The sequence below is a fragment of the Heterodontus francisci genome, chromosome 8 (assembly GCF_036365525.1).
Source record: "Heterodontus francisci isolate sHetFra1 chromosome 8, sHetFra1.hap1, whole genome shotgun sequence".
Lineage (NCBI taxonomy): Eukaryota > Metazoa > Chordata > Chondrichthyes > Heterodontiformes > Heterodontidae > Heterodontus > Heterodontus francisci.
Genome location: NC_090378.1, coordinates 16,260,279 through 16,285,744, shown reverse-complemented (window position 1 = coordinate 16,285,744; position 25,466 = coordinate 16,260,279). Strand labels below are relative to the sequence as shown.

The following is a 25,466-nucleotide window of genomic DNA, read 5'->3' as shown; positions in this document are numbered from 1 at the left end:
TATTTGGAAAGTTAAAGTCCCCCACAACAACTACCCTGTTACTCTCGCCCCTGTCGAGAATCATCTTCACTATCCTTTCCTCTACATCTCTGGAACTATTCGGAGGTCTATAGAAGACTCCCAACAGGGTAACCTCTCCTCTCCTGTTTCTAACCTCGGCCCATACTACCTCAGTAGACGAGTCCTCAAACGTCCTTTCTGTCGCTGTAATACTCTCCTTGATTAACAATGCCACACCGCCCCCTCTTTTACCATATTCTCTGTTCTTACTGAAACATCTAAATCCCGGAACCTGCAACATCCATTCCTGCCCCTGCTCTACCCATATCTCCGAAATGGCCACTACATCGAGATCCCAGGTACCAACCCATGCTGCAAGCTCACCCACCTTATTCCGGATGCTCCTGGCGTTGAAGTAGACACACTTTAAACCAAGTTCTTGCTTGCCAGTGCCCTCTTGCGTCCTTGTAACCTTATCCCTGACCTCACTACTCTCAACATCCTGTACACTGGAACTACAATTTAGGTTCCCATTCCCCTGCTGAATTAGTTTAAACCCCCCCGAAGAGCACTAGCAAATCTCCCCCCCCAGGATATTGGTACCCCTCTGGTTCAGGTGAAGACCATCCTGTTTGTAGAGGTCCCACCTACCCCAGAAAGAGCCCCAATTATCCAGGAAACCAAAACCCTCCCTCCTGCACCATCCCTGCAGCCACGTGTTCAACTCCTCTCTCTCCCTATTCCTCGCTTCGCTATCACGTGGCACGGGCAACAACCCAGAGATAACAACTCTGTTTGTTCTCGCTCTAAGCTTCCACCCTAGCTCCCTGAATTTGTCTTAAATCCCCATCTCTCTTCCTACCTATGTCGTTGGTGCCTATATGGACCACGACTTGGGGCTGCTCCCCCTCCCCCTTAAGGATCCCAAAAACACGATCCGAGACATCACGAACCCTGGCACCTGGGAGGCAACACACCAACCGTGAGTCTCCCTCGTTCCCACAGAACCTCCTATCTGTTCCCCTAACTATGGAGTCCCCAATGACTAATGCTCTGCTCCTCTTCCCCCTTCCCTTCTGAGCAACAGAAGGTGGTGAACTCTTGAACCACTTCCAGAGCGTGGTCGCCAATATTGATGGATGGAGCATTTCTGACGTCCTGCCCCATGATGTTCGTTTTCTTGAGGCTGATGGTTAGGCCAAATTCATTGCAGGCAGCCGCAAACCTGTCAATGAGACTCTGCAGGCACTCTTCAGTGTGAGATGTTAAAGCAGCATCGTCAGCAAAGAGGAGTTCCCTGATGAGGACTTTCCGTACTTTGGACTTCGCTCTTAGCACGCAAGGGAAAACAGCAACTTTATACTGCATGAGAAGAGAGTGCTGATTGGTTGCCAAGTGAACTCTGATTGGTAGAGGTGTTGCCATGGAGAATGCACCAGTTAACGGTGACTGACCGTTAACTGCCAAGCTTGGTTTGAAATTTAAACCAGGCAGCTTGACTCTGATTGGTCAAGGCATTGCCCTTAGAAATGAACCAGCGAATGGCTGTCACTTATTTTGTTCAGCTGAAACGGGCACAATGTTTGTACGTATTCTTTCTGTCTGCAAAGAACAGGGCCCTGTGTATTAATATGTAGCTTCCAGCACGCGCAAATGCGCCACAATGTGAGCCCTACTGATAATCTTAAATTGGTTGTCAGCATAATTCTTAGCACACTGTGGATTATTTAGCAAATGTTGTCCAATCACGGAATCACATCTAATGTTGGACACTGTTTTGGCAACGCCTCTACCAATATTCTTGCGGGTAGTCCTGATGAGTGCAAGACGAAAAGCTTTGACAACATGTCTCTATTTTCAGCAAAACTCAAATGCTGCAACTACATATTAGGATTGACGGCCACTAAGAGGCAAGATAGCATCCCGGTCACAGACTGTTTGTCAGTCCTGGCACAGCTCAAAGGGAACAGCCCTTTATGGGACAACAAAAACAGGGTCGAGGAGTAAGAGAATGTCAACCATAAATGCTAAATACTGACGCAAAGAGGAGATGCTGATGGATAGAATTCATATTCTGTACCACAGTTTAAAATTTCATGATTTATAGAGCAACTAATTCTCTCCTTCCCCGCCCACCACCCGCATATAATACGCACTTATTCCCATCCCCAATGTTTGCATGCAACACTTACTTGGGTTTTTTATAATAGAAAACAAAGTAAATGATATAATAAGCATGATATAATTAACAAACATAATTCCCTGGATGTTTGTGGTAAGCAAAAGAATGACTGTGCTAAGCAATCAAACACTTCCCTTCCACAAGCAGTGTCAGCATCAGTGTCAAGCAATCCCTAGGGCAAATAAAATTACTCATACCCGCTTAAAAACCAGCATTTGTACTGATTCTGTGACTGCATGCAAAATTTGGCAGAAAATCACATGGTAACTGTGAAAAGCATGCATCAAGTCCCTTGATTTAACAAATCCCACACCACATTACATGCAGTGAACAGCTCCCTCAATCATATTAACAGGGATCTGCCAAACCAAAGTTCATAACCATGGTTATACAAGTAAGGCACCGCAACCTCCACTCCAAACACCTGCTGAGTGACGATATCCAGTTGCTCCTACATTGTGGGCAACCTTAAGCAGTAGGGTGCACCGCCACTTTTTTGATGTATAAAAAAAGGTTTGGCCCAGCACAATCCAGGTTATTTACCAATCCAGGACTTAGACAAACTGCAGGAAAAGACCAACTCCATATGTCCCAAACAATATTTAGATTTTAACTCAGCCTAGTCTTGATAAAATAAATCCAGTTCTTTGAATTAAAACCAATTTTATACGAAAAAGAGGCAGTAGATTTCTACAGAACACATCAGCAGTATAGCAGTGCATGTGGCATAGAGTAGCTCTCACTTTTTAGTTCATAGAAATTAAGAATTCTTATTTATTCTTAGCACCCAATAAGATAGCAAGCATGAGGGCATGTCTCCACTGATACTCTCTGGATTCGTTTTGAACTGCACAGTCCAGTTCTGGTGATGGGTGGCCATCAATTCTGACAACTGAAAACCAGACAAGGGCTGAAGTAAGTTGACGAAGCTGTATAAAAAAGGCGGTGGTGGAAGAGCACACATACTAGCGTGTCAGAACTCAAGGAAATACAAGTCAAGTTTATGCAACTTTTCAAGGGCTGGTATAGTTGAGGTGAATCTGCACTATACCATCTCCAAGGTCAATATATCCTTCCCGAGGGGCAGTGTCCAAATACTGAAAGATGGGGTCTGACTATAACTCTCCTACAACTGAAAGAAGGGCATTAAGGCCATGAAGGGGATGCAGAAGTGATTCACTTTGAAACCAGAGATGAGAAGTTTTAATTAGGAGGTTGGGAAAACTGGGGCTCTTTGCATTAAAATATAAAAGGCCAATTGAGTTAACAACAATTTTCAAAATCACGAAGCATCATTGTACAGCAAATTGGAAAAAAACCGTCCAATGATATTAACGGGCAGAAATTCAAGATTTTAAAAAGAATGAAAAGGGAGGTTATTTTGTTAGACAAAGGGTTGTTAGGACATGAGATGCCGTTCCCGAAGCAGTGGTAAAAACACAAACCATAAGAGAACTTAAAAAGGAAGTAATAAATAATTGAAGAAAAATTTAGACAGCATGGAGAAACGGTAGGTTGGAAGGCGCCAAGTAGAAGATTCTATTTGAAAGATAGAAAGTACAGATGGCTCAATCTTCAATTGCACCCAACAACGGGAACAGATGATTGTGCCTATTTCACATTCATCAATATGCAGGCACACAGCTGTGCTTTTTTTTTTTAAATGCAGGCTAAATCTGGATAGACTGAGGGCTAGCAGGAGGATACAAGTTTGTGTCTATTTATCAGTACAACAGCAGCCGCCAAAACAACTGAAAAAAACACGCACAAAGTCCACTTGTCTTTTCAGAGATCGCTCTGAGCTGTAAAGGGCTATATGCTGGTAACAAATTTACTTAATTCAATATTACTAAATGTAAGCTGCAAGTCATATTGGAATTGGCAACAAGTTGCATACTTACCCGATCACAGGTCAAACATTGCACTGAGCTCACAATAGTGCCATCAAAGACATCAGAAATAATACTCCTGTATTTCACCTGCTTTCTCTTTTTAAGAGGTGTGAAAGAGGTAACTATAATATAAAAGTAGAAAACAAACAGGAAAAGAATTTCATTGGGAAGGAATTCTATATTAAAACGATTTTATGAATTGGACATTTAATAAAGAATCACCCTTTACTCCTTTAACATTGGTTGGGTAACAAAAAGTTCCGTTGTTGAGACTGTGTGGCAGAAAGGTTTGACTTTCACTTCTGGCACCTGGGCTCAAATCCAGCAGAGACAGGTAGGAAGAAAGTCTCCTCTGTCTCTGAAAAAGAGCTTGACCAGTCACACTCCAGATCCACAGAGGGGCGGGGGGGGGGGGGGTGCATGGGCTCATGGCAGAAAACTGCCTCTAATTTAATTCAGCAATCTTACTTGGGATGCTAAGCCTGGGAATTGAAAATTGCTGCAGTTGGGAGCAATAGTGAAGTAATAGCTGAAGTTAGGGCAGAGTAGAGGGTGCTCTACTCCTCAACCAAACTGTGGCATACTTGATCCAAAAGTGCTTGGTGACCAAATAGAAAAGTGATCCTGAGCAATAAATTTCACTAAGAAAGCTAACTGAAAACCAGATGGTTGCATTCCTCCCTTTTAAGTTAAACAGAATATAGTTGCACTGGTGGTCACTATGTAAACATGCCTGGTAGTAGCATTCCACATGACCTAACTCCATCTTTTATTTTCCTTTCATCAAACTGCACAAGAATCATTAGACCATCACTACAGAGTAAACATACATGTTCAAAGCATTGGCCCCTTTCCTATTAATACAGGTTCTGATATTTATTCTAAAATGTAGGGATTAAATCAGAACACATGCCAAGGTTAGTGTCAAAATGACAGATTGTCTCTCTTCCTTTCCCAAAGATAGATACCAAGTTGGGGAACAGTTCCAGAAAAGACTATGACTCTCTAGCACCTTGGTTAAGTGGCCATTCTTCATGTATGAACCTCGAATGCTGGCAGGATCTTGAATAATCAGAGCCAGGCCTAATCCTAGTGTCATCCGATTTCCAGCAGGAGACAAAGTATCAGGACTGGGAACCTTAACCAATTTCCTCCCCCCACTCCAAACCCAGTCTATGAGCGCTGATGACAATTGTAGCTCTCCAATATTGCCTCAGATGTAATCAGCTCACCCAGCACAAACCAGTCAAACTGGAATCTCTGGGTTTGTACACAGACTGTGATCCTACCCACAGGGATAACTTCTGTGGTGATTTTCAACTCCACCCTTCAACAGAGCATACCTTTTTTATGTGAAGAAACAAGACCTCCCCACACTGAAGTGGATCTGGGTGAACTGCTGGACAGCCTTGAATGCACTGTTTCATTGAACATAGGACTGCTAGGTCTTGAGGGACTGCGCATAGACACATCACAGGTAACCTCTAAAAGAAAAATAGGTTTCAGTTGCACTGTACCAACAAAAGGAAACTTGAAAGTTTTATGATACGATGTAGCTACTGCATGCCCCACAAATGTGTGTTGGGTCGTCTGGCTCTTGATAAACGATTTGGACATGACTACAGAAGGAATATAAAATTTTTGTTAACAATACAAAAGGTGGAGATAGACAAACAAACAGAGAAAGTATTTGGGAGACTGCAGGAAGATACAAAGCAGGCTTCGGAGGGGCAAGGGGGGGGCTGCATATATGAGGCAAATGCAGTTGTACGGAACTCACCTGGCATAGACAGAGACCTTTAAAAAGGATATCAGATGGAAAAAAACACAAGGGCAAAAAATAGAACTGTAGGATTTATAAACAGGAGCAAATTAATTAAAACAGGACAAATTCGTAGAAGAAACTGGTTACGCCACAGTAGGAGTACTGTAGGCAGCTGTAACCAGACCATTATAGAAAGGATATTGAAGCCATAGAAAAATTGACTGGGGTGGTGTCAAGCATGAGAGGATGTAATATTTTAAAATTCATTTTCCAGATGTGGGCAGCATTGCCAAGTCCAGCATTTATTGTCCAACTCTATTTGCCCTGGAGATGGTGGCAGGTGGATCGTCTTCTTGAACAGCTGCAGTCTGTGTGCTGAAGGTGCTCCTACAATGCTGTTAGGTAGGGAGCTCCAGTATTTTGACTCAACAACAAAGAAATGGCAATATATGCCCAAGATGTGCCACCATTGGCAGCTATGCCTTCAGCTACCTAGGCCTGAAGCTCTGGAATTCCCTCCATAAACCTCTCCATCCCTCTTCTCCTCCTTTAAGACACTCATTAAAACCTCCTTTTACCAAGCCTTTGGCCATCTGTCCCAATATCTCCTTAAGTGGCTTGGCCGGATAACCTGTGAAGCATCTTGGGACATTTTACTGATTTAAAGGCCCTCTAAAAGGCGTAATATAAAGGCAAATTGTGGTTGTGAGAGACTTGGAGGTGATGCTGTTCCCATACACCTGTTTCCTTTGTCTTTCTAGGCAGTGGAGGTTTGAGTGGCGCTATTGAAAAGCGACAAAGATTTAAAAAGCTTGAGCAGTGAGGGCAGCAATTAGGAATCTAAAGTTGGTGTTCAGTGGTGCAGTGGTTAGCACCGCAGCCTCACGGCTCCAGCGACCCGGGTACTGCCTGTGTGGAGTTTGCAAGTTCTCCCTGTGACTGCGTGGGTTTTCGCTGGGTGCTCCGGTTTCCTCCCACAGCCAAAGACTTGCAGGTTTATAGGTAAATTGGCCATTGTAAATTGCCCCTAGTATAGGTAGGGGAATTGAGGGAAGGTGGGGATGTGGTAGGAATATGGGTTTAATGTAGGAGTAGTATAAATGGGTGGTTGATGGTCGGCACAGACTCGGGGGGCCGAAGGGCCTGTTTCAGTGCTGTATCTCTAAAATAAAATAATAAATAAAAATAAAATAAAAAATCTCGAGTTTGTGTGTTTGCAGATCAACAGTGAAATATTACTTCCACCGGTTGGTGGATAAATAGTAAGAGAACATTAGGATTGGTACTAGAAGCTTGAAGAAGTTAGAAGAAACTTCTTTTTAAATGCCAACGGTGATTTGCGCATCACTACAAATGGCTACCGAATCAAACAGAACAGTTAAGAGGAAATTTGATTAACATTTCAGAGAGAGAAAATATTAAAGTAACAGAAATAGGGCAGGGAAATGGATTAGCGTGTCGATATATATATATAGCAATTGCACCAACAAGGGTATGTTGGGGAAAATTGCCTTCTGTGCTAATCGAAGACTCCAAGAACTGCCAAACGTTGCAAATGAATATAAGTGGTTCTGAAATCAATACTCTGAAGAAGAGTGAAGCAATGGTTATCAAGACGCAATCACAACTGTTGGTATATAAAGTAAATGACTATTCAGGTTGCAGTAATCCAGGAAACTCAATGATGGTGTCCAAGGCCGTGGGTAATATTACATAACTGGTCTGAGATCAGTAACCATGCAGGGTGATTGGTAGCCAGCAACACTAAAGTAACGCTGCAGGCTGCCAATTGCATGCAGAGCTCTGCTTCTGACCAAAAAATTTTAAATGTTTTAAAAGTACTGGCTGGAACATAACTACACACACAAAAAACAAAATCAAGAAAAAACATCCTGCAGTTTAATAAGCACAGATTGACCCTGTGCTGAAGGTGTGCTCCACATGCTATCAAGCCCAATCCATATGAGCCTGACTGCCCCAAAGTGGGTCTCAATACTGTAGCTCAGTTATAGTCAGTGATACAGGGTTATTGATGCATCATGCAGCTCTTGGTAGAGTGTCTATGTAAGTGCAGTAGTAGCTAAGTGTTAAATATTTGAAATTTGCAGCCACTTTATTTTACTGGAGGACTAAACTTAGTTCGACTTGGCTCAGTTAGATCATCACTGTTGTTTTGCTGTGATCTGCTTAACAACACAAAAGAGACAGTACAACTGCATCCTTAGACATGCATGGCTGGTTTAACAAAAAACCATGATATTGAACAGATCAGACTTATCTGAACCAATGAAGCGTTGAGTTTGACATTTAAAAAAAAACACCCCTTTGTCGTCTTCTGGGCGTAGGGCTTCGCTCAATGGAAACGCAGATTGGAGAATCACTGGGGATGTTAGCACGTTCGGTTTGCAATGACACCTGAACACAATTCATTTATCTATCCTGCCACACAATCAGACTCTATACCAGAAGCTCAGGGGTGCAAAATGTACTTGGCAAATTTCTAGAAGGGAGGCCATAAAATTAATAGACACCACCAAATATTTCATCCAGACACAGATTACCACCTGGCCATCAGTTCAGTTCTCAATTAAAATAAATTGGCTGCAAGTTTCAAATATGTAACTCTACTGCATTTAAATAGAAATCCTAGCTAACAGCTGTGAGATACATCAATAACCCCAATCCTTTCCTATTGCTCACTCAAAACTTAATCAGATCAGCCCCACTCATGATCACAGACCATACCTAAGAACTCCAGTTTAAACCAAAAGTTATCAATATAACACCTGGAAAAGTAGACCCATCATTGGATGCTGGGATCCCTTCCACTCTTAGCCTTGCAAGTCAACGCACTTCTGATGAAAGGTCACAAACCTGTAATGTTAACTGATTTTCTCTCCACAGATGCTGCCTGACCTACTGAGATAGGAGTGCAGATAGCCAAAAGCTTGGTCAAAGAGGTAGGTTTCCAGGAGCGTCTTAAAAGGAAGAGGTAGAGAGATGGAGAGATTTAGGGAAGGCATTCCAGAGCTTAGGGCCTGTGAAGGCATGGCCTCCAATGGTGCAGTGATTAAAATCAGGAATGCTCAAGAACAACACAGATATATCAGAGTGTCATGGGGCTGGGAGGGGCGAGACTATGGAGGGATTTGAAAAGATGAGAATTTTGAAATCCAGATAATGCTTGACCTGGAGCCAGTGTAGGTCAGCGAGCACAGGGGTGATGGGTGAATGGGACTTGGTGTGAGGAAGGACATAGGCAGCAAAGATTTGGATGACCTCAAATTTATGGAGGGTAGAACGTGGGAGGCCAGCCAGGAATGCATTAAAATAGCAAGTCTAGAGGTAACAAATGCCTGGATGAGGGTTTCAGTAGCTCAGGAAGGAGCGGAGTCGGGTAATGTTAGAGATGGAGAAAGGCGCAAATGTGTGGTCAGAAGCTCAACCTGGGGACAAATATTACATCAAGGTCATAGTTCATCTAATTTTCAATCTTGTTACCAGCACTGAACATTTGTTCAGTATTGAGGCGTGGACGCTTATAACACAGAAGGTGGTTATTCTGTCAATTATGTCAGTGCAAGTATTGCGCTAGAGCAAACCAAAACTAATGTCACTGCCTTGCTCTCTCCCCATAGATCTGCATCTTTCTCTCCTTCAAATATTTTCCCACTTTTCCCTTAAAAGATTGTAATACTCTCTGCCTCAACTACTCCACTTGACAAAACATTCCTCAGACAGCCCTATCTAAAGAAAGTATTGTTCACTTGAATGACAATTTAAATTGATGACCCTTCATCACCAACTGACCAAGAGGAAATATCCTTTCCCTATTCACTCTGCAAACTCTTTAAAAGCCTTTATTAAATCTCATTTCAACCTTCTCCAGTAGTAGTCCCAGTATCTCAAGTTTCACCTCATGACTATAGTCTTCCCACTTCTTGCATCATCTTGGTAACTCTACACTGTAGACACTATGGTTATAATACAATGTCATTTCTACAAAGGGGCACACACTACTTTAGCTGTGGCTTAACCAATGCTTTGTATTACATTTTTTACTTTTGCACGATATGCCTTTATTTATAAAACTCAAATTGCTACTGGCTTGCGTTACATCTGTCCACACTGACACTTGCAGGACATTAGATATTTAAACCCTCAAGCCCCTGTTCTTACATACCCTTCAGTACTTTTCTATTGAGGGTACACTCCCATTCCTCCACCACCACACTCTGTGGCATTAAACTGCATCTGACCCCTGCCAGGCCAAAGAACCAGTCTGTCTTCCTCAAGTCTTTCACAGTCCTCCTTGCTGTTTGCTATACCTCTTGTTAGCACATTGAGTGCAATTTATTTTTAAAAAGTAAAAAGTTCTGCTATAAAACAACAGCACAAAATTGGCAAACATAATAAACATCAACAGTAGAAACTAGAAATCCTAGTCACCGATCTCACTTTTTATCAGGAATCCTCTAGTTGTTAGTGGTAGGATTATTCAACTTTAAATGAAAGATTAATAACTGCTTTGTGCAAATAGGAGAATATGATCAAATCCACACAACTTTAACAAGAACACCCCCGGTTACCTGGCAACCTGCTTTGTATCTGCACTTTGACTGTCCCATCACTGTCTACCATTTGATCAGCACCTGTTGAAGTGTCCATGTCTTTATCCAAATCATCTCCAGAGTTGGGCCTATAAAGCTTATGTAGCAGATTCCTCTCTCGTTGCCAGCCTTTACGATTCTTCACTTCCTCATACGCCAGCAGCTCTGCCTCCGTGCAGTCTTCTGTCGACATCTTCGAGTTGGTCTCAGGATCAGTCTTGTCACTGCCTGCACATGAATCACAAGACTGAAATTCATTATCAGACAGATTTTCTTCTTCCATTTGCTCTTCCATGGCTGCACGTCGGGAATTTTCAAACTGTTCCATAACTTGTTCCTTCAACTCCTCATGAAGTTGATCCATCAAGCAGCGCAGAAACTCTTGGGCATCCTGGAAAAACGAAATAATATCTTAACTTTGGCAAGTCAGAATTATTGTTTAAGACTACACAATAGCAACTAGTAATGCCTATTCTAATAGTAGTTGCGTCAATAGGTCCTTGATCCGAAAAGTTAACACTCTTTTGCTACTCCTGACATGAGTGTTTCCAGCATTTTCTGTTTATATTTCAAATTTCCAGCATCTGCAGTAATGTGTTTTACAGAAGTTGCTTGTGCTATATATTCCAATTACAGACAATTTAAAATGTTAATAATTTCTTCTATTATTTTCCACTTATTTTATGGCCTCATTATTTGCTAAAATCAAATTGCACCTCAACAAATCGGATAGAGGGACACAAAGCTAACTGTCACATTTACGTAATGTCTTCACCCACACCAGAGGGTAACAATTTTCTCCCTCGTTCATATAAGTTAAAGATATTGTGAGCTTCTAATTGAAAATTTTCAATTTCTTATTCATCAACCATAAAAACGTTCAGTGAAAGTATTCGCCAGTGATAAAACTCACCTGTTGAGAATACCCTCGAAACATAGGATTCACAGTTTTAATTCCCTGGAACAGACTTGTAGGTACAACATAGCTGGGGCTGGTGAAACAATCATGCAAATCATAAAGAATTATAGCATTGGTTAGTTTATAAATTATACAAATACACAGGCCCCATCACTTATGACTGGTGCATTTGTGTGAATGCAGTTTGCCCATTATACACAATGGTCGGAGTAATGCAGCAGCGCTACACAAGAATGCTGTCGTTGCTCATCAGCATCCACAGCCCCCTGAATGAACCTGCTAACCGAAGGACCTTCGAACTGAGCAAGAACCACGAGCTTTGCAGCATCAACCTTATGCTGGCTACATTCATAAGGAAACTGGAGGAGCAGGGTCCATTTTTCATAAAATAAATAGGAGTAGGTAAATCAGCCTGCTCCGTCATACAATAAGATCATGGCTAATCTAATCGCGGCCTGAACTCCACTTTCCTACCTGCCCCCCATAACTCTTACCTCCCTTGTCAATCAAAATCTGTCTAACTCAGCCTTGATTATGACCCAGCCGCCACTGCTCAGCAAGAGTTCGCCAGAAAACAGCGAGATCGGAATGGGGCAAGAGAGCCCGGAGTTTGGGGGAGGGGGAGGGGGGGGGGGGGTGGGAGAAGGGGGAGGGAGAGAGCAGGGGAGGGTCTATCGATCAGAGCGGGGCTAGCTGCTGCTGCCAGTCTTCTGGCGTTCGTAAAGAAAAATCGAAGTGTGACATCACAGGGAAGCAGGTAGGCGATTGGCTGGGTGTGACCTCAGGGCTACACATAGCACAAGAGGGGAGAGCGCGCAGCGAGGCACAAGAGCTAGTCGGCGAGTATCTGGTGGGTATTTTCATGCTTTTTTTCTACTGATTTTAAATTTTTCTCTAACATTTAAGTCTATCTATTAATTAGAAGCTAAAATACCAGTAGTCAGTAGGATACTCACTTGTTTGTTCTATTTATAACCATTTTATTGTGTTTATATAACTTCCAATTTTAGTGCAGTAAATAAATAACTCGAGGCATGGCAAGGCTGTTCACATCCGTCAAATGCACATCCTGTGCCATGTGGGGACTCCAGGACCCTACCCATGTCCTGGAAAACTACATGTGCAGAAAGTGCCACCGAATGCAAAACCTCAAGCACTGAATCTTGGAACTCGAGGAGTAGCTGGTGTCACTGAGGTGCATTCACAATGATGAGAGACTCGTGGATAGCACATTTCAAGAGATGGTCACTGCACAGCTTAAGAGAGCACATGCAGAGGGGGTCTTGGTGGCTGCCAGACCAACAAGGACAAGGCAGATATTGCAGAAGTCCCTGGAGGGGCATCCAACTTTCTAACCAGTATTCTAAGTACTGACGGGAGAGAAGGCTCCTCTGGAGAGTGCAGCGAGAGTCATGACCAGAGCATCACAGGTAGCTCAGCTGTGCAGGGAGGGTGGAGAAAAGACAGGAGAGCAAAAGCAGGGGATTCTATAGATAGGGGAACTGACAGTGTTTCTGCGGCCACAGACCTGATTCCAGAATGGTATGTTGCCTCCCTGCTGCAAGAATCATGGATATCACTGAGCGGCTACAGGGCATTCTAGAAGGCGAGGGTGCACAGACAGAGGTCGTGGTCCACATTGGTACCAACGATATAGGTAGAAAAAGGGATGAGGTCCTGCAGGCAGAGTTTAGGGAGTTGGGAAAGAGATTAGCAAGCAGGACCTCAAAAGTAGTAATCTCTAGATTACTCCCAAGGCCACATGCTAGTGAGCATAGACCAGATGAATGCATGGCTGGAGAGATGGTGGAGGAGGGAGGGTCTCAGATTTCTGGGACATTGGACCTGTACAAGCCGGCCGGTCTGCACCTGAACAGGACCGGGATGAACATCCTTGCAGGGAGGTTTGTTAGTGCCATTGGGGATGGTTTAAACTAGATTGGCAGGGGAATGGGAAGCTGAGGGCAGTTTCAGATAGGACAATTTCAGGACAGGGAACGGGAGGTAGAAAATTAGTGAGTGACTCAAAGACAGAAGAAGCAAAGGTTAAAAAGTGCACAGCACAGAATTGTGGCAGTGTTAAAAAGTATTTATTTAAATGCAAGGAGTATAACAAATAAAGCCAATGAACTGAGGGCGCAGATATAGCAATGATATCATGCGGTCATGTGTCTAACAGAAACTTGGCTGAAAGAGGGGCAAAAATGGCAGTTCAACATCCCTGGATAGAGATTTCAGGCAGGATACAGAGGGAGATAAAAAAAGAGGGGATGTAGCATTATTGGTTAAAGAATCAATTACATCTGTGAGGAGGGATGATACGCTAAATGAATCATCAAATGAGGCCATATGGATTAGCTCAGAAATAAAAAAGGGGCAGCCACACTACTAGGAGTGTACTATAGACCCCCAAATAGTGAGAGGGAGCTAGAAGAACAAATATGTAAGTAAATTTCTGAGTGCAAAAACAATAGGGAAATGATAGTTGGGGATTTCAACTACCCTAATATCAACTGGGATACAAACAGTGTGAAGGGCACAGAGGGCACAAGAGAATTCAAGAGAACTTTTTTTAGCCAGCACGTAACAAGCCCAACGAGAGGGGACACAATTCTACATTTAATCTTACGAGATGAAGCTGGGCAAGTGGATGAAGTAGCTGTGGGTGACCATTTTGGTAATAGTAACCATAATACAATTAGATTTAGCATTAGTATAGAAAAGGGCAAAGATAGAACAGGAGTAAAAGTTCTAAATTGGGGAAAGTCAAATTTTACAAAGCTGAAAGGTGATCTGGCGAAAGCGGACTGGATACAGCTACTTAAAGGAAAATCAGAGGCAAACCAGTGGGACGCATTCAAAAGCGAGATTCTACGGGCACAGTGTGGACATGTCCCCACAAAGAAAAAGGGTGGTACTGCCAAATCTAGAGCCCCTTGGTTATCTAGAAGCATATAAAGGTGAGATAAAGCAAAAAAAAGAAAGCTTACGACAGTCACAAAAAACTTAATACTTTAGAAAGCTTTGAGGAGTACAGAAAGTACAGGGGTGAAGTAAAAAAGGAAATTAGGAAAGCAAAGAGAAGACATGAAAAATATTGACAGGTAAAATTAAGGAAAACTCAAAGATGTTTTATCAGTACATCGAGAGCAAGAGGATAACTAAGGAAGGGTATGGCCTATCAGAGATGTACAAGGGAACTTGTGCGAGGATGTAAAAGATGTGGGCAGGGTTCTTAATAAGTACTTGGTCTCTGTCTTCACAAAGGAGAGGGATGATGCAGACATTATTGTAAAAGAGGAGTATGAAATATTAGATGCGTTAAGCATAATGAGTGAGGAAGTACTAGAGGGTGTGGCATCCTTGAAAGTGGATAAATCACCAGGGTCGAGTAGATTGCATCCCATGCTGTTAAAGGATGCCTGGGAGGAAACAGCAGATGCTCTGAGGATCATTTTCAAATCCTCACGAGATACAGGCGAGATAGCAGAGGATTTGAGGTCTGTGACCGTTGCTTAAAAAGGGCGTGAGGGACAGACCAAATAATAATAGGCCGGTTAGTAAATTATTAGAATCAATTCTGAAAGATAGGATAAACTGCCACTTAGAAGGGCATGGATTAATCAGGGATAGTCAGCATGGATTTGGTAAGGGAAGGTCATGTCTTACCAACTTAACTGAATTTTTTGACGAAGTAACAAGGAGGATTGATGAGCAGTGAATGTTGTTTAAATGGATTTTAGTAAGGCATTTGACAAGGTCCCACATGGCAGACTGGTCAGAAAAGTAAAAGCCCACGGGATACAGGGGAATGTGGCGAGTTGGATCCAAAATTGACTGACAGGAAACAAAGGGTAATGGTTAACAGAGGTTTTTGCAAATGGAAGGCGGTTTCTAGTGGCTCAGTTTTGGGTCCCTTGCTGTTTGTCGTATATATTAATGATTTGAACTTAAATGTGGGCGGTATGATTTAGAAATTTGCAGATGACACATAAAATGGTCGAGTAGCTGATAGTGAAGAGGATAGCCGTAGACTCCAGAATTATATCAATGGTTTGGTTGAGTGGGCGGAAAAGTGGCAAATGGATTTCAATCCAGAGAAGTGTGAGGTAATGCTGTTGGGGGAGGGAATACACAACAAATGGGAGGATATTGAGAGTAGAGGAAGTGAAAAACCTCGGAGTGCATGTCCACAGGCCCCTGAAGGTGGCAGAACAGATAGATAAAGCGAAGAAGGCAAATGGAATGTTTTCCTTTGTTGGCAGGGATGTAATGCTGGAACTGTAAAATGCTGGTTAGGCCACAGCTGGAGTATTGCGTACAGTTCTGGTCACCACAGTACAGGAAGGACATAATTGCTGTGGAGAGAGTGCAGAGGAGATTTGCAAGTATGTTGCCAGGGCAGGAAAATTGCAGCTATGAGGTAAGATTGAATAGGCTAGGGTTGTTTTCCTTAGAACGGAGGAGGCTGAGGGGTGACTTCATTGAGGTGTACAAAATTATGAGGGGCTTAGATAGAGAAGACAAGAAGGTCCTGTTTCCCCTAGCGGAGAGGTCAATTACCAGGGGGCACAGATTTTAGGTGATTGGTAGAAGGATTAGAGGGGACATGAGGAAAAACTTTTTCACTGAGGGTGGCGGGAGTCTGGAATTTGCTGCCCGAATCAGTGGTGAAGGCAGAAACCCTTAACTCATTTAAAAAGGTACCTGGACGTACACCTGAAGTGCAGTAGCTTGCAAGGCTACGGACCAGGTGCTGGAAGGTGGGATTAGAATAGGCGGCTAGTTTTTACAGCTGGCTCAGACACGATGGACTGAATGGCCTCTTTCTGTGCCATAACGTTTCTATGGTTCTATGCTCTGTGAGATACAGAATGCCAGAGATCAATGACCCACAGAGAAGAAATCCCTCCTCATCTCGGTCTTTAATGGGAAACCCCTTATTCTGAAACAATGTCCCCCCTAGTTCTAGAGTCACCTACGAGGGGAACATCCTCAGCATCTACCTTGTCAAGCCTCCTCAGAATCTTATGTTTCAATAAATTCATTCTTCTAAATTCCAACGAGTAAAGGCCCAACCTGCTCAGTATTTCCTCACTCAACCCCTTCAGCCCAGGAATCAGCCTAGTGAACCTTCTCTGAATTGCTCCAATGCAAATATATCCCTTCTTAAATAAAAGACCAAAACTGTATGCAGTACTCTTGGTGTGGTCTCATTAGCATCCTGTACAGTTGTAGCAAGACTTTCCTTTTATACTCCACCCCCTTGCAATAAAGGGCAACAAGCCATTAGTAGGTAAAGCATTGCAGGAAGGCCCAGAAAGCAGGGATAAATACACAACTCTTAACTTCTTCACTATGAACCCTTCTCATTAATGAGATGCAAACTAGTGAGTAAGCACACCCTTTTCAACCCTAAATAAAATCAGTTAAAGATGCTTATAACTGACAACTTTGAAACTTGATGTTAATGCAAATACAATAGCTGTTGATTTTTGGTCAATATAAGCAACTGCACATTTCAATTGTGGGTGTTTTAAGTGAGAGGACTGTACTAATTTTGACAATTACATATACAATCAAAGAAAGTACCTGAATTTCTCTCGCTCTTCCAACACTTGCTGTTCTGATCTGCTCCAGCCATACAGCCCTTCCCACTGCCTCTAAATTAATGTCATTCCCACTCCCACCATTGGAGGCCATTTTGGAACTTTCTTCCAAAATCATTTCTACCTTATCACCTCACTTCCAACCTTCAAGACACAAGAAAAAAAAAAACTTTCCTCTCCAACCATGCTGTATCCAATCTGCCCAGCACCACCTTCCTCTCCCTATTTGAAAGGCTCCATGATGATCTAATTCTGCAATACAATATAAAATGTAGGTACAGTAATAAAGTAGCTTACCAATTCTTGTGCCATATCTCTGCCATCAGCTTCTGGTAGCTTTTCGACAGAGCTGGTTTCTTATCTGGCTGCACCAAGCCTCCACATTCAAGGAAAAATAAAGTCAAGGGGGGGCTGGGAAGAAACAGATGACATTCTTTACAAACAATCTTCACTAGGAAAGCCCCAGTTTGCATCTACCTCAACAGTGCCACCCCACTCCATGACCTCACTGACAAGCAGGTCAAGAACAGCAATATCATGGGAACACCATCACCTCTGATTTCCTCTCTAAGTCACACACCATCCAGATGTTGACATATATTGCAATCCCTTTATTGTCGCTGGGTTAAATTGCTGGCCTTCCCTACCCAATGCCATTGTGGGAGCACCACCACCACCACAAAGGCTCGAGCAGTTCAAGAGGAAGGCCCACCATCTCCTCAGGGCAACTAGGATTGAGCAATAAACACTGCTGTGCCATCTGTATCTCAAGAATAAAAAATTAACTAGAAAATTCATTAATTTGGGCAATTACTTTTCCTCAAAAGGAACCTCACAATTAACAGTATAGAGCACAAAGAAACAAATAATTAATGTGGCACTTTAAAAGGGACTGAATTGCAGAATAGAAAAATCCTTTTTTAACCCTCCCAGTTTCTCCTAAAGTGTTGGCACCTTGTGCAGTTCCAGAGTCAATGGTTATCCTCATGGAACTCATGCAAGTTGTTCTTTAGGTGCAAGCAGGGACAAAAGGAGGTTTGACTGATGGGGAAAATTACAGCTCAGTCTGACACTGCTCTCACCAGATGTTCACACAGTAACTCTTGGCCATTTCAGTCAGGAGCAGTGATCCCATCTGACTTTCCCCTTCATAGGTCAGGGTAACGAGAGTGCCCAAATGTAGCATGCCTTATAGTAGGTCTAATCTTTAAAAGAGCTTGCTGAGTACAGACTGAGATTGAAACTACAAACAGCCAGTTCTTAATGACTCAGCTAGTCATCGAGCTTTAACAACTGAGGGCCGCACAAAAGTGATGAAAAAGTACACCGAGCACAGGGGAGGAACATGAGCTAAATTATCAAAGACAGTGTTTATTCTGTAATACTTCACTATACTACTACTTTGGAAAATGAAAATGGCATGAAATTTGTTAGCGGTGCTCAGATAAAACTTGTGCTAGTCTTACCAGTTGGAAAGAGCTTGAAGAGCGGCATTCAAATAACAAGTGTTTCCAATGTTTTTCAATCCAGTGAGACCTGGAAGACAACGCAAGTTCAAAATCAGTACTTTTTATATAACTTGCTTTTGTATCAAGAGAATGTTAAAGAATATTACACCCAGTTTCACTGCGACTGTCCACTTCATATTTTAAAAAACTAATTGCACTTTCCTGAATCAAGGGTCTTTTCATATTGAGAAAATAGAGGAATAGAGGAAGAGTAGGAATAAAAGAACAAGGTACAGAGAGGAAACTAAAACAGCACAAATACAGTCATTTCGAATGTCAGACCTCTTATCTTCATGTCATCATATTCAGCATCTGCATCTAGATCATTTCCCACTATAGTAATAGGAGCCTTCAGCGGCTGGTCACAAGGAGAGTCCTACAATACATAACACACAGAAGGTCAAAGCAAAGTCAAGGACAACTTACAGCATAAGATAGCAGCTAACAACCAGGACATTATAACCAGGAAGTGCACACAATTATTTGAGTGCTGGGCACACTCACCTTTCCACCCATTTTGGCTTTCAGCATCTGGCAGTAAACTTTTCTACAAGGGCCCTTTCCTCTTTTTAAAGTTTTGAAAAAGTTACTTTTTTTTTTAACCCATTAGGTAATATTTACACTGCAACGATGCACACAACACTTGAAGAACTGCCTCCCCAATCTAGAAAAGAAGCTCGCAGCCATCAGCAGCATTGCACCTCATAGGGACAGCACCACAGCAGTTTGGATTCCTCCCCAAGCCTTGGTGTTGATCACAACATGTTGGAAATACAGAAATTCTGACCTGTCTGCATACTTGGACTGTGCAGAGACCTCAAAGTGAAGATCTAATACCAAGGAGGAGTCAATTCACTTCTGTGCTAGTTCCACTTAAACTACTTTCCTGTAAGTCTGGTAGTATAGTGGTTGTGGTATCATACTGGCAACCCAGAAATCATGCGTTCATATTCCACCATGGCAAACCGTGAAAATCAAAATCAATTCAATAAACGTGGTAACGTTTTGGGCAAGCACCAGAAAAGAAATAATTATTCATCATAAAAACCCAACAGGCCCAACTGGTGTCCTTCAGGGAAGCGAGATAGTTACCCCTAATCTGCAAATCAATTATTACCATCACCTTCTCAGAGCAACTAAGGATGTGGCCTCATCAGCATCGCCCCACAGACTAAGAACAAATTTAATCCTGCGATAATACCCAATTAGCAGTCAGTGGATTTTGCATCTTAATCTTGCTGTATTCTATTGGAGAGATTACTTTAGCTAGTGCAAGACAAATCTGGTTTAAGAACAGTAGCCATACAATTTCAATAAAAGTAGTTTTAGCCTCTGTAAATTTCTGAGCATCTCACTGATGAGTTTACATTCATGAAGTACATTTTATCTGCCCTGGCTCCCAACAGAATGCCCAGGAAGCAAGTATGTCAGATTCACAGTTTCAGTGTGACTGACATTTCAAAACAGGGTAAAACAAGAATTGTACCTGAAGTGAATACCCCTGTTGTAATATTTAACAAGAATAGTTCCTGGTGTTCATGCACCTGATGTAATAGTTAAAATCAGTGGTACCCAGCTCTCTCTCACCTGCTTTATTATTTGAATGAAGTCCTACCTGGCGCTCGTGCACCTGCGGTGATCTCCCACGGTGCACTATTGGCGGAGGTCCAAGTTTTCGCTCCAAAAACACTTCTTTCCCACATGCGTAACACCAGACTCTCAAGGTGGTGAGGTTTACAGTGAGATTATGCCTGGTTTCCTAGAAAAGCATGAGCCATATTTAATTCACAAGAAAAATCAGATTCAATATAAATGCCAAAACCAAATGCCATCTCTTAAGTCATTTCACCAAACAAAAAACAACAAAAGAATAAGCGAGGCTAAATACTAGTGTGCACAGGAGCTCTCTGCACAATAAATCTGTACATACAAAAGAAGAGCTCTCCCTTCCTTAGTTAATGTGGGAATTCACTCCCATTCATTGCTCCTGGGCGTCCCCTAACCTTTATTTCCCATAGCAGCAATAACACTGATCTCCCATGAGGTGGCATAAGATGCTTTCCAGAAACAGGTTGCCATCTTACTTTACTTTAAAGGCCGGCTCAGGTCTGCAAATGAAACCTGACCCAGCCCGACAGAACCACATCCCATCCCGAGCCGGCCAGAGTCATAGAACATAGAACATAGAACATACAGCACAGAACAGGCCCTTCGGCCCACAATGTTGTGCCGATCCTTTGTCCTCTGTCAAGGACAATTTAATCTATACCCCATCATTCTCCTTTATCCATATACCTATCCAAAAGCCTTTTGAAAGTCCCTAAAGTTTCTGACTCAACAACTTCCCCGGGCAAGGCATTCCATGCCTCGACCACTCTCTGGGTAAAGAACCTTCCCCTGACATCCCCCTTATATCTCCCACCCTTCACCTTAAATTTATGACCCCTTGTAACGCTTTGCTCCACCCGGGGAAAAAGTTTCTGACTGTCTACCCTATCTATTCCCCTGATCATCTTATAAACCTCTATCATGTCACCCCTCATCCTTCTCCTTTCTAATGAGAAGAGGCCTAGAATGTTCAGCCTTTCCTCGTAAGACTTATTCTCCATTCCAGGCAACATCCTGGTAAATCTCCTCTGCACCCTCTCCAAGGCTTCCACATCCTTCCTAAAATGAGGCGACCAGAACTGCACACAGTACTCCAAATGAGGCCTTACCAAGGTCCTGTACAGCTGCATCATCACCTCACGGCTCTTAAATTCAATCCCTCTGCTAATGAACGCTAACACCCCATATGCCTTCTTCACAGCCCTATCCACTTGAGTTGCAACTTTCAATGATCTATGCACATAGACCCCAAGGTCTCTCTGCTCCTCCACATGCCCAAGAACCCTACCGTTAACCCAGTATTTTGCATTCATGTTTGTCCTTCCAAAATGGACGACCTCACACTTTTCAGGGTTAAACTCCATCTGCCACTTTTCAGCCCAGCACTGCAACCTATCCAAGTCCCCCTGCAGACGACAATAGCCCTCCTCGGTATCCACAACTCCACCAACCTTTGTATCATCTGCAAATTTACTGACCCACCCTTCGACTTCCTCATCCAAGTCGTTAATAAAAATCACAAACAGGAGAGGACCCAGAACTGATCCCTGCGGCACGCCACTGGTAACTGGGCTCCAGGCTGAGTATTTACCATCTAAGACCACTCTCTGCCTTCTATCAGTTAGCCAATTCTTAATCCAACTGGCCACATTCCCCACTATCCCATGCCTCCTGACTTTCTCCATAAGTCTACCATGGGGGACCTTATCAAATGCCTTACTAAAATCCATGTACACCACATCCACTGGTTTACCCTCATCCACTTGCTTGGTCACCTGCTCAAAGAATTCAATCAGGCTTGTGAGGCAAGACCTACCCCTCACAAAACCGTGCTGACTGTCCCGAATCAAGCAGTGTCTTTCCAGATGCTCAGAAATCCTATCCCTCAGCACCTTTTCCATCAACTTGCCTACCACCGAAGTAAGACTAACTGGCCTGTAATTCCCAGGGTTGTTCCTATTCCCTTTCTTGAACAGGGGCACAACATTTGCCACCCTCCAATCACCTGGTACCACCCCCGTCAGCAGAGAAGATGAAAAGATCATTGCCAGCGGCTCTGCAATTTCATCCCTTGCTTCCCATAACATCCTTGGATATACCCCGTCAGGCCCGGGAGACTTGTCTATCTTCAAGTTATTCAAAAACCCCAACACATCTTCCCTCCTAACGAGCACTTCCTCGAGCTTACCAGTCTGTTTCACACCGTCCTCTTCAGTAATACACCCCTTCTCATTCGTAAATACCGAAGAGAAGTACTCATTCAAAACCTCACTTATCTCTTCCGGCTCAACACACAGTCTCCCGCTATTGTCCTTGACCGGACCTATGGTCCCCCTGGTCATCCTCATATTTCTGACATACGCGTAAAAGGCCTTGGGGTTTTCTTTTATCCTACCCGCCAAGCATTTTTCATGCCCTCTCTTAGCTCTCCTAATCCCTTTCTTCAGATCCTTCCTGGCCATCTTGTATCCCTCCAGAGCTATGCCTGTGCCCTTTTTCCTCAACTTTATATACGCATCCTTCTTCTTCCTAACAAGACTCTCAACCTCTCTTGTCAACCACGGTTCCCTCACATGACCATCCCTTCCCTGTCTGACAGGGACATGCTTATCAATGGCCCCTACTATCTGCTCCTTGAAAAAGTTCCACATTTCGACCGTGCCCTTCCCTGCCAGCATATGCTCCCAACTTATGCTCCTCAGTTCCTGCCTGACAGCATCATATCTACCCTTCCCCCAATTGTAAACCTTGCCCTGTTGCACATACCTATCCCTCTCCATTACCACAGTGAATGCTACAGAATTGTGATCACTATCTCCAAAGTGCTCGCCCACCAACAGCTCTATCACTTGCCCTGGTTCATTACCTAGTACCAAATCCAATATTGCCTCCCCTCTGGTCGGGCAGTCTACATACTGAGTCAGAAAAGCTTCCTGGACATACTGCACAAACACTACCCCATCCAAACTATTCGATCTAAAGAGTTGCCAATCAATATTTGGGAAGTTGAAATCCCCCATAATTACTACCCTGTGACTTCTGCTCCTTTCCAAAATCTGTTTCCCAATCTGCTCTTCCACCTCCCTGCTGCTATTGGGGGGCCTATAGAAAACTCCCATCAAGGTGACTGCTCCTTTCCTGTTCCTGACCTCAACCCACAGTGCCTCAGTCGGCAGATCCTCCTCGAAAATTCTTTCAGCAGTTGTTACACTATTTCTAACTAACAATGCCACCCCCCCACCTCTTTTACCACCATTCCTAATCTTATGAAAACATCTATAACCAGGTACCTCCAAAAACCATTCCTCCCCCTCACCTATCCACGTTTCAGTGATGGCCACAACATCGTAGTCACAAGTGCCCATCCACGCCTTCAATTCACTCACCTTATTCCTGATGCTTCTTGCGTTGAAGTATACGCACTTTAACCCTTCTCCGTGCCCATCTGTCCTCTGTGACAGTGCTACCTTCCCCAATACCTCACTACACTCTTTGTCTTTCTGAGTGGACCCACTGGTCCCTGGATTACAAGTCCGGTTCCCATCCCCCTCCCAAACTAGTTTAATCCTTTCATTTTTTCCCACGCCTGACCCAACCATCAGTTAACTTAGATTCCGCTTTTCACTTTGTTGCTTATCTGCACAAGCTTACAAAACTGTAACAACCTTAAGTCCAAAAGTACATTAACATTGGAGCCACTTACCAGAGGTGGTGATAAGAGTGCGTCCGACCCGGCCCGACCTGAGCCCGAATGCCGGACCCGGAAGTGCAACCCGACCCAAACCCAACACGTCGTCGGGTCTCATTGGGTTCGGGTCGGTAGCCATGCTCTACTTTACTTGCCCCTACAAAGACAGTTCAGAAACACAGGCTCCCCAAATATGCTGTACAGAAGTGAACATATCTGTCCATAGTGTCACAGAAAGAGATCTGCACAGACATTACCCAATTACAGCCAGCTGAACTTGCACAGGAGCACCACCTCTAATGTCATCTAGCTTGGGAGCCATAATAGTCGCCGTGTCGTTGACTTGCACAAAGCTGGATAAATACGGTCACTGAAGGACTTGACATGGCCCAAGAGGGTACCAATGTTCAACAAAGTGCCTCAAATGGGCTGCACTTGAAAAAGTTTTGATCAGACAGCTCTTACCTCCCCACAGTGTGCCTGGTGCAAATACCAAGAACGTGCTACCATTAAACTGCAATGCTATGGGCAAAGGGAAGCTAGACATCTCGGTTGACAGCCTCACAGAAGATTTCAATGCCAAGCAGGGTGAAGGCTGAAGAATCCTTTAGAAAAGCCAACTGCATCCAACATGAAATGAACAACTAAGTCCCCACACCTGAACACTATCCACTGACCCCTGCTAAAAAGTGAGTTATAAAGAGAGAGATAAATGACAGATGTCAGACTCAGCTCTGCTCTCTGTCCCCTCTTGCGCTAGTCAGAGACTGCCAACATTGCCTTGCATAATACTCCAGTACATTTGCAAGACCACATTTTAATGAAAATACTGAAGGAACCTATGAAAGCGATTGTCCCAAAAACAAATCGCAGGCAATAAAAACTAGACTTGACTTAACCTAACCGCCACAAGCCAGCAGTGCTGATTGGAAGGAAAAGCAGTTCCCTCAAATGTTGTTATAGTGATATGACCAGTCTTGTTTTCATTGAATGGTAGAATCTGAGCCCTTAAGACACCAGTTTTGAAAAACTCAGAACTCAGTCAAATTCCATATATATTGCACAGCTAAGTTATCAACTTGTACGGCTACTTTTAGTTACTTATAAGTGGAGACACCACCCTGTCCCCACCCTCCCAACTACAGGTGATCAAATGGCCAGTTGAAGTCAATGAACGTTCACTTGGGTGAAATAATGGAAAGTCAGTAGACATTGCGGATTTTCAATCCAGTGAGAGTCATTACCTTCAGGCAAGGAAAGAAAAATAAGAATGTTCTAAATGATTCACCTGCGTCATCTCATTTCATTTCAGTGTTGCACTCAGTGATAGAACGGAAACTTTATAGATTTACATAGAAGAATGCTTAAATGACCTTAAAGTTTAACAATTGTAGTATCCAGGAAAATAAATTATGGATATTCTAATGCTTTTAAGAAAGGGCATCACATCCTCACATTAACTTTTGGCAACCCTGTAGTGAAATTCTCAACACAGGCAGATCTCCCATTGTGCTGCTCTCAGAAAGTTGGAAGATACACCGTCTTATAACAAGATATAAAAGTGCAATGGGGAAAGCTTGGCAGCAAGTCCTAGGCACAGTATTTTGTCTGATAATGCTCCTGTGAAGCACCTATGAGACGTTTTTAAACTACATCAAAAGGCACTTTATAAATTCAATTACTGT

At 43.2% G+C, this 25,466-nt stretch overlaps 1 protein-coding gene across 5 annotated transcripts in view; it reads right to left on the bottom strand.

The window, feature by feature from the left end:
• Positions 1 to 25,466, bottom strand: part of usp33 (ubiquitin specific peptidase 33) — an 80,667-nt gene that overhangs the window by 50,621 nt on the left and 4,580 nt on the right. For 4 of the 5 annotated variants that reach the window (XM_068036684.1, XM_068036685.1, XM_068036688.1 and 1 more), the window contains 8 exons: positions 20,101 to 20,244; positions 18,768 to 18,861; positions 18,444 to 18,513; positions 17,275 to 17,388; positions 11,363 to 11,441; positions 10,429 to 10,840; positions 5,418 to 5,558; positions 4,084 to 4,196 (listed from right to left, as the gene is read on the bottom strand). In XM_068036684.1, the coding sequence (XP_067892785.1) occupies positions 4,084 to 4,196; positions 5,418 to 5,558; positions 10,429 to 10,840; positions 11,363 to 11,441; positions 17,275 to 17,388; positions 18,444 to 18,513; positions 18,768 to 18,861; positions 20,101 to 20,244 (1,167 nt within the window). The remainder of the gene's footprint in view (positions 1 to 4,083; positions 4,197 to 5,417; positions 5,559 to 10,428; positions 10,841 to 11,362; positions 11,442 to 17,274; positions 17,389 to 18,443; positions 18,514 to 18,767; positions 18,862 to 20,100; positions 20,245 to 25,466) is intronic. The other variant, XM_068036687.1, reaches the window with a different exon arrangement.